Raw genomic sequence first — 14,487 nt, 5'->3', positions numbered from 1 at the left:
TAAATTTTAGATGACTGACGTTTCTAAATACTTTACCAAATTAATATTTTTTATTTATGGCCTTGAGTATTAAATTTGACTTTTAAAATGTAAGACTTGCAGGAACCCTGGTTATAACAATCATTAACAGATATAAGTGCTGACATATACATTAAGTGTATTTTAGACAAAGTCGTAGTGTGTGAGGAAGTAGGATGAGAACTTAAACCTGGGTCCCCATGAGCCAACAGCTCTAAAAACTGCAATATTAACAGTCAAGACAAAGGTTTGTGATTTTAATCTTTTTTTATTATTATTATTATTATTATTATTTAAAACTTCCTTACAACACATACAAATAACAAACAAACACAAATAATGAACACAAGCGCAAAGTGCATTAAAAACCATGCTTTTGCACTTTAAGCAGCAGCTCATCACACAGATCGGTGACATCTTTGACTTCTTTAGCCTAAGAGAAGAGGGAAGGAAAAAAAAAGTCAAAAAAGCCTGACCTACAGCCAGAAGAATCTGCTGCACCACTGTAATGCTGCGTTCACACCGAACGCAAATAGAGCGTCAAATTCGCGACTAGTTGGACGCTTGAACATTTTTAATCCATTCGCACGTCCACAGCGAATTGGACGCGCATATAAATCGAGCGTTTGAAACTAAATAGACGTGCGTTCAAGGAGCTGCGCCTGGATGACAGCCGCTTTCAGCGGTACTTCTGCCTGTCCCGCGCCCAAGTTCAAACTTGTCAAGTTCGACTCGGGAGAACGAACTCCCAAGGACGGGAAGACAAGTGCAGTACTCTTGATAGCGTCCCTCAGCTCGCTCTCACTCCTGTATATGTAGGTTTTAGGCTACAATAAAACACCACTCTGCCTCTTTATAAAAACATTAATAGCCACACAAATGTGGTTCAGGCAACGCATACCTTGATTATCTTCACTGCATGTATATTTATAACAAACGAAATAAAACAACCATGCCTCTTTTAGTTTACATTTAAAAAAAAAAAAAAAAAAAAGAGTAAACATCTATGTGGTTCAGACAATAAGTGTGCATACATTTGATTATCACCGCAATAAAATTAAATATGACAAAACACAACCCAGTCTCTTCTTGTTAAATATCAGTTTTATATCTCATGTTTACCCACTACAGGACAGAGCCAGCAGCAAACATCAGAAGGACAAGCCAAGGAAAGGCTGCTTTTGTCAGAGTTAATGAGTGCTGCTGATGAAATTTTTAAATAGGCGCTCTTTATAAATAAACCACAGATTTGAGCTTTAAACAACTACACTCACCTGAAAAAGTCTTAACTACTTTGTGACAATAACAGTAGTGTTTTAAATTATGCGGGGTTTCTCATCCGCTATTGACTTGCCATTAGTTTATGACGTCACTTCACCTTGACAGCAGCAAGCAGGCTCCTGATTGGTTAACGTGGCGCGAAGAGATGCCAAAAGGTCAGATTTTTCAACTCAGGTGTCAGACACGAATTCGCTTCAACGTCTTTACATTGACTTACTATGGAAATCACTCGCTACAGATGCTCTATTCGTGTTCGGTGTGAATGTACCGTGACATCCCTTGCATGTGCTCATGTACCTTTTGTTCCAGATCCTTCTCTAGGGACTGAACTTTAAGCTGTTCTCTCTTGAGCTGCACCTGCAGTGTTGCCACCTCTGCGCCCTGTTTGGTGCGAACCTCGGCTATGGCCTTATTTGCGCTGAAACAGAGGCATTAGTGAGACTTTTTAGCCATATTAATCGATCCATGTTTACTGTACGATCACGTTCATAAGAAAGAACATGTTCAGACATTACAGACTGTTTGAAGAGCACATACTGATCTAGTTTCTCCTCAGCATGGGCCTTTAGAGCCTGATAGCGCTTTTCCTCTTTCTGCAGTCTGTCCATGCAGTTCTGAGCATACTGCTTCAGCGTATCCTCATTCTACAGAAGAAAAAAAAAAAAAAGACCATTATACACTAAAATAACATCTTGATTGAGAATAAGTTTGCAAGTCTCGTTTCAGAAGTCTCGAAGTGTACCTTTTTGAATCCCTCAATAACTTCTTTGCATCTGTCAAGGCGTTTGACAACAGAGGAGAAGGATCGCTCCAAATCATTCAAATCTTTAGACATCTGATCTTTTTCCTGAAGAACTTGCTCCAACTCAATTTTAGCCAAATCTTCCTTCTGTTTATACTCATCTGTAAACAGAGATGCTTTAGTATCCAACATACTGCACTGCATACTGCAAGTAATGTACTCAACCGAAAAAACTGGTCACACCTGTGATTTGAGTGATGGTGGCCTCAAATTCTGACACTATAAACCTGAGAAGAGAAGGAACAGTGTTTGAAGGAGATCAATCTGACTAAATATTAGTTCTAGATATCTGCATTACTTTTCCCCATCCTGAAAGACAATTGCAGCTTTTCCATGATCATGGTAACCCCCTATGTATCATCATGTGAGAAGTTTTTGTCTGAATAAATACTTACAACATGTGTTGATTCTCCAGACGCAATGTCTCAATCTGAGTCTGCAGCTCTTGTTGCCGTTCTCCCGCCTAAGTAAAGAGAAACAAAACATTAGCGAGGCCAATGAGACACATGTGCTCATAATCTTGTGTGGGAGCTGACCCGTCTGTCTGCTTTCTGTAGTGCAGCATCCATGTCTCTCTGACTGTACTTCAGAACCTCTATGATGGAGTCCTCAGTCTTCACTGGATGTTTTAAAGTGGGAACCAGTAAGTCCAGAACAGTTGGATCTGGTACCACAGTTTCCACTGCCTGAAGAGGAATAGACATAGTAAAATTGGCTCGAGTGTGCAAAGTAGGGTTCCCACACATTGGTTAACTTCAAATTCAAGGACTTTCCAGGTCCAATACCCTCAAATTCAAGGACTTAATGTGGGGACACATTTCAAGTGAGAGCGAGGTTACATCAGGTTACCTTGTAACATTGCATTGTTACAGTTTTCATGTGTCAAACACAACCATGCAAAAAAGCATATTTTGCATACTTTTTGTCGTATTTCTGTTTTGCATAAAACTGAAGAATATTCGGTACATCCTATACTGTATTATAAAATGATCTGATATTAACTTTTGCATGGATTTTATTGAAAAGAGCTTAGGCTCATGTAACTAGAAGTTAAGATATATGAATATGCTTTTAAATTTTTCTTCTTGCCTTATGGATTTACATTATCTTAACAAGCAAAGCAATTCAACATTACATTAAATAAAATATTTGGGCAACAGATTATCACAAATGTTTTATGTTTATTGAACACACAGTCATTGACTGAACATATTTGGGTTCAGTGTTAGCACTGAAAATCTTGAGCTGCCATCGTAGTTGTTTTGTGCGTGCATGAATGTCATGGCAACGTACCACATGAAGTACCTCACGTGGGAAACACTTACCGTAACGCATAAATGCGTGTATCTAACGTAAATCAAGCAAGCTAGTATTCATAGGCCACGAAGTGTTGGCGAAATAACACACTTGTATCTATGCATGTTTATTTTCAAAAACTTTCCCGGGCCTTGAATTTTTCTCCCAGATACACAAACTTTCAAGGATTTTAAGGACCTGTGGGAACCCTGACAAAGGAAATTGCTTGTTTATAAAACTACACCGGACGCGAGTGGCACGATGCGACAAAAGACAATACAACCCATTATAATCTGTAATGTTGTCTACACTGGATGTGGCGCGGTAAAACAAATCCCGACAGTAAACTGATGCCTTGTTCCATTTATGACGTACTGACATGAAGGACAAATGATTATGAGAAGATGAAGATTATGAGAGTTTGTAATCTTACTGGTGGAGGCAGATCCTCCAGCAGTTTCATGCTGTCAAAGTGAGACTTCTGCTTTCCTTCAGACTTTGCAGCCTCCATCATCCTAACAAACAAAAATAAGTTTGCATGATCACTCAATGTGTGTACACTGGATTTGATAATGTAGAGCAGATCTGTTGAATTGAGGCAATTCAATGTGGTTTAAAGCCTAATTGTAATATTTTCAGCTTCAAAAGCTTGAAAATAAGGAAACTGTTCAACTGAATGTGTTTGTGGAGAATACTGACCTGATGGCAAGAGAAGGCCGTGGCAAGCTGAATCCAGAGTTGCTGCTGTCCACTCCGATTTTCTTTGGACTCTCCTTCAACAGCGGGTCAAACTTCAAATACAGTGACTGTTTCCGCAAAGCTGACTCCTTAAACTATAAAAAGCGTTTCTGTAAAGCACTGAAAAACTGAAATGTTGCTTAACTAATGGCTCCATTCCACTTGGTGCAGCATTTCCTTTAATAATAATAAAAAGTTAGTAGTAGTAAATGGGTTTAAGGGCTCATGAATGGAAACACTCACATTGCTTGATCCAAACTGCTCCAGATAATCAAACTGCCCATCAAAATCTCCTCCTGGCATGACTGAGACAAAGAGGACAATATTGCTCACAATGTTTAAAGCTTGGACCTGGTGAGTCAGTGTCATTTAAAAAGTGCAACCATGTTTACTCACACAATGCCCCTGGCACAAATTCATCTTCACTTGGTGCCACCATTCCGGTGACACCAAGATCCACTATAGATTCAAGTGTTACCATGATCTCTGGCTCATGTATCGCTGGATTCTGAGATATGTTAGTGTGGAACACAGATGACTCTATATCTTTTGCCTGCTAGTAAGAGAATGAGTGTAAAATATGTCAACACGATCATTGTGGAAACAGACAGATTTTTGTAAAATTCTTAAATGGAAAGGCACAGTTACCTGCTTGGTGACAGGAAGATCAGTTTCTGCCATGTTTTCATTGCTTTCAGAAACTGCTTGGTGAGATCTGGAGGGGGGAAATGAAAAATCTGAGCTCAACAATTATTCACATTTATGTATTTGGTAAATACTTTTATCCAAAGTGACTTTATATTGCATTCAGGGTATACATTTAATCACTTCATCTGAGAAGCATATCAATAATGTTGGTAGCATTATATTCTACTATTAAGCTACAGGAAAATTAGCACGCTTCTGAAAATATTTTTTAAAATGACGTGTTGTTAAAGGGATAGTCAGTAGCAGTATTAACATTAAGTGACATGATATCGGACGCACAGAAGCCAATTGGCACGTCACTATGCGTATTGGCACATCCGGTCTTCATTGGCATGTGCCAGTGGATAGTAGCATGTGCCACTGACATTATCGCGACACAGACATAACACTTGACTGACACTGAGTCGCAGAACATTTGAACATGTGTGTCTTGACACCTCCAGTAGTGACTGATGAAAATTATGTTTTTCTGCTTACCCCCAAGGCATCCAAAATACCGGCGCTCATAGATATATGCCTCATTAGTGCCTGCACGGATCGTTCGAATGAGGAATCTACACATCTATTTCTATGATCGCGCTGGTATTTTGACCTTACTCACAGGAAGTTATGGCGGTCTGGAGAGCTGATGACATTCGTCTGATATGAAGTGAAATAATAGCATAAATACCGTTCAGTTTCTCGCAGAAGAAAACTAATTTTACTCTAATAGAATTGGACCCCATTCACATGCATTATACGACGGACAGACAGCAACGGTTGGAGTTAAAAATCTTAATTTGTGTTCTACTGAAGAAACAGACACCTACATCTTGGATGCCCTGGGGGTAAGCAGATAAACATCAAATTTTCGTTTTTGGGTGAACTATCCCTTTAATACATCCTGTGCTAGCTCTAATTTCTGTACCGGTTCTCAGGCTGATCATCCTGTGTAGGAGCATCAGGCTGCTGAAGAAGAGATTGTGCTTTCATCAAAACCGGGCTGGTCTGGACCCCACGTGGTGGAGAGCTATCCATCTTAGCCTTTGTACCAAAGGGGTTAAAGTTTGGGTCATCAAAATCAAAGGTGTAAGAACCTTGAGCAGGAGGAACAGCCACAGGTTCTGTCTCCTCTGGGTTCTTGGGGGACAACTTCTTGGGCTCTGGATCTTTCTTTGCGACTGGTGCATCTGTTTTTTTAGGCACAGGTTTTGCAACTGCAGGTCTTTTGACCCCGAGGCGTTTTGGAGGAGGTTTGCGCTTGACTTCAGTTCCATCATCAAAATTAAACTCTAGTAGCATCTGGTTCTCCTTAGGGGGTGCCGAGGAGCTCTCTGTGACGGTGGAGTTCTCCTGAGGTGGCATTGAGGCATCGGAGGATGTTGGGACAACTGGGGTCTGGACTGAGAGCTCTGACTCCTGCTTGGCTTCTTGGCTTGGCAGGGGTGGGACATCTGGGGTCTGGACTGAGAGCTCTGATTCCGGTTTGACTTCTTGGCTTGGCAGGGGTGGGACATCTGGGGTCTGGACTGAGAGCTCTGATTCCTGCTTGGCTTCTTGGCTTGGCAGGGGTGGGACATCTGGGGTCTGGACTGAGAGCTCTGATTCCGGTTTGGCTTCTTGGCTTGGCAGGGGTAGATCAGAAACAGCTGATGCTTTGCCAATCAGAGGAGAGTTTGGGATCTTTGAGCCACCAGTTTGGAATGGGTTGACCAAATCAAGATTGTCAAAATCCATGTTGTACGATCCTGCCAGGGGAAGTGGCAAATCCTGAGCCTCAAGCTGATCTTCCATAGTAGGAATCTGCTGTGGCACTGGGGCTGGGTCAATCATATCAGTCTCCTCTGTGTCTGTGGTGCTGTATTCAATATTATCAGTCTTGATGATGACAGTACCCTCTGCTGAAGATATGTTGGCAGAACATTCTGCAAGGGAATTCTCGACTGAGGAGATAAAAGGAAGAGTCTCATCAAGTGCAGTGTTGGTCACCTCGGGAACCTCAGCCTGAGGTCCAGAAACAGGGGCAGCAGTTGTATCTGACTCCAAAAACTCTGATGTCCAAGCCTCGGGTAAAGCAGAAGACTTAGGAGGGGAATTCGTCATTTTATTGGTCCCCTGGAAAGGGTCGATGGAATCTAGATTGTCGAGATCGAGGGTATAGGCCCCTTTGCTCTGAACAGGAATGTCATCAGGGTAGGCAACAAAGTTACTCTGCATTTCAATCGGTGTGGTGGAAGTGTTATTCAACACTGAACACCTGTAAAACAAATTAACATGTTAATAGATTGTCATTTTCATGTAAACAGATTACTATGAAAGTTATTAAAGAGCCACTATTATGCTTTTTCAAATATTCCCTTTCATGCAATGTGTTATGTAGCTGTCTGTAAACGTAAACAATCTGCACAAGTTGAAGCCGAAAGTGCACGATAAATAAAAGTTAATGGTCTCAAAATAAAGAATCAACTCTGAACTGCCTAAACGAGTTGTCAGTTATTCAAATCCCACTTTGTTACGGCTACACATCACTGGGTAACACATTTGCATAATACCCGCCTATAGTCTTCATTGGCTGCCCACGAAACGTCTACTTTGATTATTGCACATGAACGCCCTCTGATGTCGTGTTTACCACTGGGAAATTCGGAAATAATTTTGATACCCAAATTCCCGAGATGGGCGTGCCATAAACTTTAAACATGGTGGCAGGGAGAACTACTACTGTGTTAGGTATGATTTATTCACCCCCCCCAAAACAGCTTGATCGTCTTGTCATTGATGTAGCGCATCCATTGGCATTCAGTACATTGACACTTCCAAGATCCATGAAATGCACTTAAAACGTCGTTACAAAGTCCATCTCACCACAGTGGCTCTACAATAATTTTACGATGCGACGACAATAGTTTTTGTGTGCAAAAAAAAAAAAAAAATCAAAATAACACCTTTATCCAACTTGTTCTCGACTTCCGTGTGTGCCTCCACTACGCATGCGCGAGAATATGACGCAGATCCGGCGTTCGGACACATGACCCAGAAGCGATTTGTTTACGAGCAGAGGAAGACGCGCGTGTCTAAGCTGTTGGATTCTACATTGATCGTGCTTTAGGTCTCGGCGTAGTGCTCAAAATGGGGCTTAAGTGTGCATTTCATGGATTCCCGAACGCCGGCGCTACGTCATATTCTCACGCATGCGTCGTGGAACACAAGGCACACAAGGAAGTCGAGAGCAAGTTGGATAAAGGTGTTATTTAGATTTTTTTTTGCGCACAAAAACTATTGTCGTCGCATCGTAAAATTATTGTAGAGCCACTGTGGTGAGATGGACTTTGTAACGACGTTTTAAAGGTGAACTATGTAGGATTTTTGCAGTAAAATATCCAGAAACCACTAGGCCAGTGTTATATATTTTGTTCAGTTGAGTACTTAGAATATCCCAAATGTTTTCAACTATTTGTAATTCGTGAGAAAATTGCCATTTTAACCAAGGAACCGGGACGTGTGAGCTATGCGTGTGAGGGAGTCGCCTGTCGATTGAGTCATATCTGCGTCACCCTCGGTTTCCGGTTTTATTCAGTGAAACACTTTACTCTCACTGCAGTGTGAACAAGTGTCATAGCAGCCGCCGAGCGAACGTCATAACTTCCTTTTCAACACACTCAGATATATCTAATACGATAAACATTTGCGTTACCTCATATACTCATGACTGGAAAAGAGGAAGTGGCGCCGGCAACCGTGTCATAATAAAAGTCCCGCCAGCAACTATGCCATAATAACGGTCCCGCTCTTCAATCGCTCCTGCAGCCTTGCTCAGCTCCACAACACTCGGTCCTGCTCTGCTTCAGACTACAGTAATGTTAATAATCGCATCCATGAACATGATTTCTGCCCGAGTCCTATCCTGACTCTTTTCCACCGGCTGTGAGATGAAGACCACATGTCCCGAGAATCTGCGCTCAAACGTGGCGTCATCAAACTACGCCTTTGTTTTGAACAGGCGACCTCTAGTGGACGGAAAAGTTACATAGTGTAGCTTTAAGTGCCTTTCATGGATCTTGGAAGTGTCAATGTACTGAATACCAATGGAGGCCTATCTGAAGCCTTTCTCAGCCATCAGCTTTCAACTAAAATATCTTCATTTGTGTTCCGAATATGAACGGAGGTCTGACGGGTGTCCAACGACATGAGGGTGAGTAATTAATGACAATTTTCATTTTTGGGTGAACTAACCCTTTAACCCAACTATGACGACTTCTGCTCTGAGAAACCCGGAAATGTGAAAAGGGTCTATTATGAGAAAATGAAAGCGTTTTGACCTTTGATGCATGTTAACCTGTTGTAGGAGACCTCCAAAACAAAATTAGGAACCTTTAAAATAGCACAATAGGGGCACTTAAGCTGTAACAGAGTTGATTAATGATTGCATAAAGACACTGAACTAAATTTGATGTTAAAATATTCTTGCTAAATTATCCTCGAATTCAATTAAATTTAAATCCGAAGCAAGTTGAGCCGGAAGTAATTTGCTCACTGGTCAGTAGAGGCTGTGAGAGTCTCCAATGCTTTAGTTTTGTCTTCTTGGATGGCAGGCCTACTGGTGCGGCTCGGGGACATGATTCTCTTTGTTACTGGGTCTCGTCGTGGAGTTTGAAAACAAACCTATGCAAAAGCAACAAAGAACTACACATATAAATCTAAACCACAGTACGTGCCCGACAATGCATGGTTAACAAATGCTTAACTTCTTAATATACTAAGTAGTAAAGAGTTTAGGACTGTTACAAAAGTTTTCTATTCCAAATAAATGCTTTTGAACTTTGTATACAAATACTGAAAAAAGTTCCATGGTTTCCAAAAAAAACAACAACATATCGGGATGATTTCTGAAGGTTAATTCGACACTGAAGACTAGAGTAATGGCTGCTGCATGTTCATCTTTGCCATCACAGGAATAAACTACATTAATATATATATATAGAAAACATTACAATCGAGAGTTTGTTGCACAAAACAAAAGGTAGGTGGAAACCTCTGGAAAGCCCACCTTTGCTCCTCTTTGCACAGTCCTGCTGATGTTGTCAGCCTGCGACTGCCGCAGGATCGAGGAGGGCCTGCCAGTCGTCTGTTCCAGTGCGAAAATGTCACAAGCGGCTTCAGAACTGCTGTTCATCCATACAGCTCCCTGATTCTCCTTAAGGGCCTCAGAACTCATACTGCAAAGAAAAGAGAGACACACAGAATATGACAACATGGGTTTTGGAACGCCACGCCCAGCAGGCACCATACACAGCTGGTTTTACTGATAAAACCCGGAGGCGGGCATCTGACCTTCTCACCCAACACCCAGAGACACTAATACGCATGAGACACCTCAAATCTGTTGCATTTTCTTTTGAGCATCAGACGGAGATCAGACTAACCCACTGTGACCAACAACCCAAGCATGTAATACCAACCGGTGCAATTCAGCCATGTGCTGAGGGAACAAAGTGGTTCTTTATCTGTGAAGGAATCATGCCTTAGAGAGATGGTCAAAGGCTATAACAGAAGAAAACCAGCAGTTAACTACTGATTTTTTTTGATAGTAGGTCTTGTGATTGGGCTTATAGTGACATATAGTGTACCAGACACTGTGGCAATCCCTTGATGGCATGATTTTTATGAGAATAAGGAGGAACAAGGAAGAGACTGATAAAATCTTCAAAGAGTCATTACCAATTTTGGCCTCATCTGTCCTTCCCTGGATTCTGCTCAACTATGTAGGACTGACAATAAAGTTGTCAGCCTTGTAATCACAGGCACTTCTCACAGCTTCTCTCTCCTACAGCCTACCTAGACATGTGATAAACAGCTCACCTTCATAAATGGCATCATCAGGTTTTGACCTGGACATAGTTTGAGGTTAACTAAAAATAAGTAATCGAAATGAAAAGCAAGAAAGTAAAGAAGCCAAACAAGAACAGCCATGCGCCCACATAAATGACAGGGCTGATTAAAAACCATACATTTCAGTTAAGGCAAAATAAGGAAGTTACATTTTTATTGAAAATACACTGCCTCTAAATCTAATGACAATTTATATTTGATTCCAAAACAATCCTACATTTTCTTTCCATTACTATCCAAATAATTACACAAATGTCTTGAATACAATAAGAATGAAGCTCTCTGCATAAAAGACCATTAGATCGATTACAGTAATTCAAAAATAACGTGCTAGTAGCACTGGCTAAACAGTCAATAACAACCACTTTTACGGTTTAATATCGCGCGATATTTCATTATTGTTCTCCTATAAGCGCATACACGGTTTCCTAAAATACGTACCTTATTCAAACTGCTCAAATTTAACACAAAAACCGTTTTCTTCTCAGTGAAAGACAGCGTGACACACAGAGATGCTGTGAGTCTATATAACTTTCCGCTGTTTGAAACGGTTCAAATTTAAACGACGCAGTCTCAGCCAATTAAACGCAAGATTCAGCGCTTGTCAGGCGGGGCGATCATATGAATTGACCAATAATGTTGCGCGTCAAACTGTCGTCCTAGTGGATGTTCTTTTGATCGACATCCAAATCATCCAATGGGGGACAAAAACATGAAGTCAAATAAATATGTTTAACTCGTTTAACCCTTTTACCAGTGGACTAGACAAGAAATGTCAGACTGTCATCGTAAATTATTATTGCTGTTGGATTTTAAAATATAAAATATTTTGAGTGTTTCGAGCTAGTGTTTCCATGTAATTAAAATGACACATTTACGAGATATGATATGAACAATATTGTAATTATTTTTATTCTAGATGTTAGGTCACAATTTACTTTTACTATCGTTAAAAAGAAACAGGTTTGCAACACGGTGAGTAAATATTGACAGAATTTTCGTTTTTTTTTTGGGTTACCAATACCTTTAATGAAAAGTACCGAAAAAAAGATTATTATAGCTTATTGTTGTGTATTTAAATAAAAATAAATGCACATGATCTGTAGCAAACAACAGAAATTATGAAGAGATCTGTGACACTACACAGGCAAGAAAAAAAAATCAATGGGGACCAACAATTTTCATTTTAGGGCGAACTGTTCCTTTAAACCCTTTGTCTTTCATTCACAATCGAGAAGACTATTCGTTATGCGTCCTTCTACCACCAGAGGGCAGCATCGGATGACAAATAATACAACACTTTATGAAGCAGGCATCAGCGATGGGCTGGGAGGGAGAGATTGCGTTTATGTTTATGTGCATGTTTTATATATGGACTATGTGTATATAAAAATTTGTATTAATCCGTTGCGGATACAAGCTCATTTTCTCATGCCAAATTGAAAATCAGAGTCTGAATCTGAGGGGGGAAAAAAATAAAAATCTGACTCTTTCCTCAAATTCAGACTCTTCCCTGCCCCTCCCTCTTTCTCAAGCGAGAGGAAGAGGGAGGAGCAAGGGAAGAGAAGAGAGTTACATAACAATGACATGTTTGTGCTGAGGTCAGCCAGTGCTCCCTCTCCCTACATTACTGACCTATATTCAGCTTACATCACACATATACACACTAACCTTAATTAATTACAGAACACTTCTTTTCTTTCCCAGGTGTGTGTTTTTTTACACTATTTTTAAAGCTATAATCTAATTATACATTGAGAATCATTTACGTACAGTTTTTGTAGTGCTTTCAAGAACCAAAATAGAATAAAATGTAAATGTACACTGGAAAAGTACAGTTCTTAGTTTTGTACATGCTGCATAGATCCCAAGACAGAAAATTCATATAGATCCATAAAAAAAATGTGTGGCTTAGTAGCACCTTTTTCTACTTTTTTGTGGAAATTAAAAATATTTTCCTAGCTGTACACGCCTCTACAATTTTAAGAATTATTGTTATATTATATAATCCAACTTGCACACAGAATTCCTCTAATTTAATATCGCATCCAGGCAAATTGCAATCGGTATCAATGATCAGGCTTTGACGTTACACTGCAGTCGTGGTCCTGCTGATAATTGAAGCTTTGGTTTGATGACAAGGGGTCTAAAATCTCATTAATGACAAAAAGACAAATAGACAAAGACCCCCCACACCAATCGAATGCCGCGCCCCTGTCTGAGATACAACCCATTCAGCCAATCCCAGCACAGAGGGGCGGTTTTTAAATGATACAACTGGGTCTCAGTTGCAGGCTTTCACCATTCATCTGAGTGCATCCACACAATGCAACAGCTGTTCCTTACCAATGAGCACATAAACCCCTGAAATCCAATCTAAAAAACACTTAGGTAAAATCAAGTACAGATATGTATTTCCTGTATAAGACAGCACTTTAATTTAGTAATTGTTAGTTAGATATAATACAAAATAATCTTGATTTTACTTAGCATTTGTTGACATTTTCCCTCACTTAACAAGAGTGTTGCATACTGGAATGAAGGCAGATCTGAATGCAATTGGTTTAACTTGTCAAAAAAAAAAAATTTTTTACGAATGCATGGATGAATCATTCATGCGTAAAAAAAAATAAAGGGTCAATTTTGAATGTGCCTAATAGTTTTTATATGCAGTGTTGGGGAAAGTCACTTTTAAAAGTAATGCATTAAAGGGTTAGTTCACCCAAAAATGACTCTTGTTAAGTGAGGGAAAATGTCAACAAATGCTAAGTAAAATCAAGATTATTTTGTACTCACCCTCATGCTGTTCCAAACCCGTAAGACATATTTACAATAAGCGTCGGCCAATATTTACAATATTTCGCATGTTACTCCCTAAATTATGGAAAGTAATGCGTTACATTACTTTTGCGTTACTTTTTTTCTCATCTGGGCTGGGTTTGCTTGTTTGTTTTTAATAGCAAAAAAAAGTATATTTTTGGCAAATGTAAAGGACCTATCCCACCAAAAGTGATAAGAATAAGCCTGTAAAGTTGAGGGTGCATCTCAAACAAACCTTTCAGCTGTGCTGCCATTCTGGATTGCAGAAGAATAGGACAAAAAAGAAGAAAGTTCAACACTCAATAAAAATGAAAAACAAATGTGATGTTTATCTAAAGTCATTTTTGATTATTAGCATGGTTGAACTGGATAATCGAAGGTCAGCTGCAAAGACATTGGTTAATAGAGTCAGATTAAATACATAAAGTATATTTGTGTACTGTAACACAGATAAAGGGATAGTTCACCCAAAAAATGAAAATTCTGTCATCATTTACTCACCCTCAAGTTGTTCCTAACCTGTATGAGTTTCTTTGTTGTTTTGTCAAAGATATTTTGATGAAAGTTTGTAACCAAGCAGATAGAGCAACCATTGACTACCATTGTATTTTTTTTCCCTACTATGGTAGTCAATGGTTGCTCTATCTGCTTGGTTACAAACATTCTTCAAAATATCTTCATTTGTGTTCAGCAGAACAAAGAAACTCATACAGGTTTGGAACAACTTGAGGGTGAGTAAATGATGACCGAATTTTCATTTTTGGGTGAACTATCCCTTTAATTATTACAGGTTTGCATAATATTTCACATTTCACAGTTTTTATTCCTTTTGAGGAATACAAAATCCATTTAGTCTAAAACTACAATAATCATCATGTTCACACACCACACAACAACTGAAGCGAGTAGTCACTCTATAGACGTCTCGTAATAATTTTAACAAAAAAGAGGGATAC

At 39.7% G+C, this 14,487-nt stretch overlaps 1 protein-coding gene across 2 annotated transcripts; it reads right to left on the bottom strand.

Moving 5' to 3' along the window:
- Positions 1-313: 313 nt before the first annotated feature.
- On the bottom strand, positions 314-10,037 carry tacc3 (transforming, acidic coiled-coil containing protein 3; the record flags this gene model as incomplete). Of its 2 annotated transcripts, none has more annotated exons than XM_079842405.1 (15): positions 314-451; positions 1,597-1,717; positions 1,837-1,943; positions 2,042-2,202; positions 2,285-2,328; positions 2,497-2,564; positions 2,638-2,787; positions 3,831-3,912; positions 4,097-4,230; positions 4,379-4,440; positions 4,532-4,691; positions 4,784-4,850; positions 5,751-7,079; positions 9,357-9,484; positions 9,870-10,037. In XM_079842405.1, 15 exons carry the CDS (start codon positions 10,035-10,037, stop codon positions 380-382), a joined length of 2,853 nt encoding a protein of 950 aa, XP_079698531.1. In that variant the 3' UTR covers positions 314-379. The 2 variants fall into 2 exon arrangements, with proteins under 2 accessions (XP_079698531.1, XP_079698532.1); XM_079842406.1 differs by having other exon boundaries at positions 4,532-4,688.
- Positions 10,038-14,487: the final 4,450 nt, after the last annotated feature.

This window comes from Gobio gobio (assembly GCF_949357685.1).
Source record: "Gobio gobio genome assembly, chromosome: 18".
Taxonomy (NCBI): Eukaryota; Metazoa; Chordata; class Actinopteri; order Cypriniformes; family Gobionidae; genus Gobio; species Gobio gobio.
Note: the sequence above shows the minus strand (reverse complement) of the source record. Positions and strands in the feature narration are given on the sequence as shown.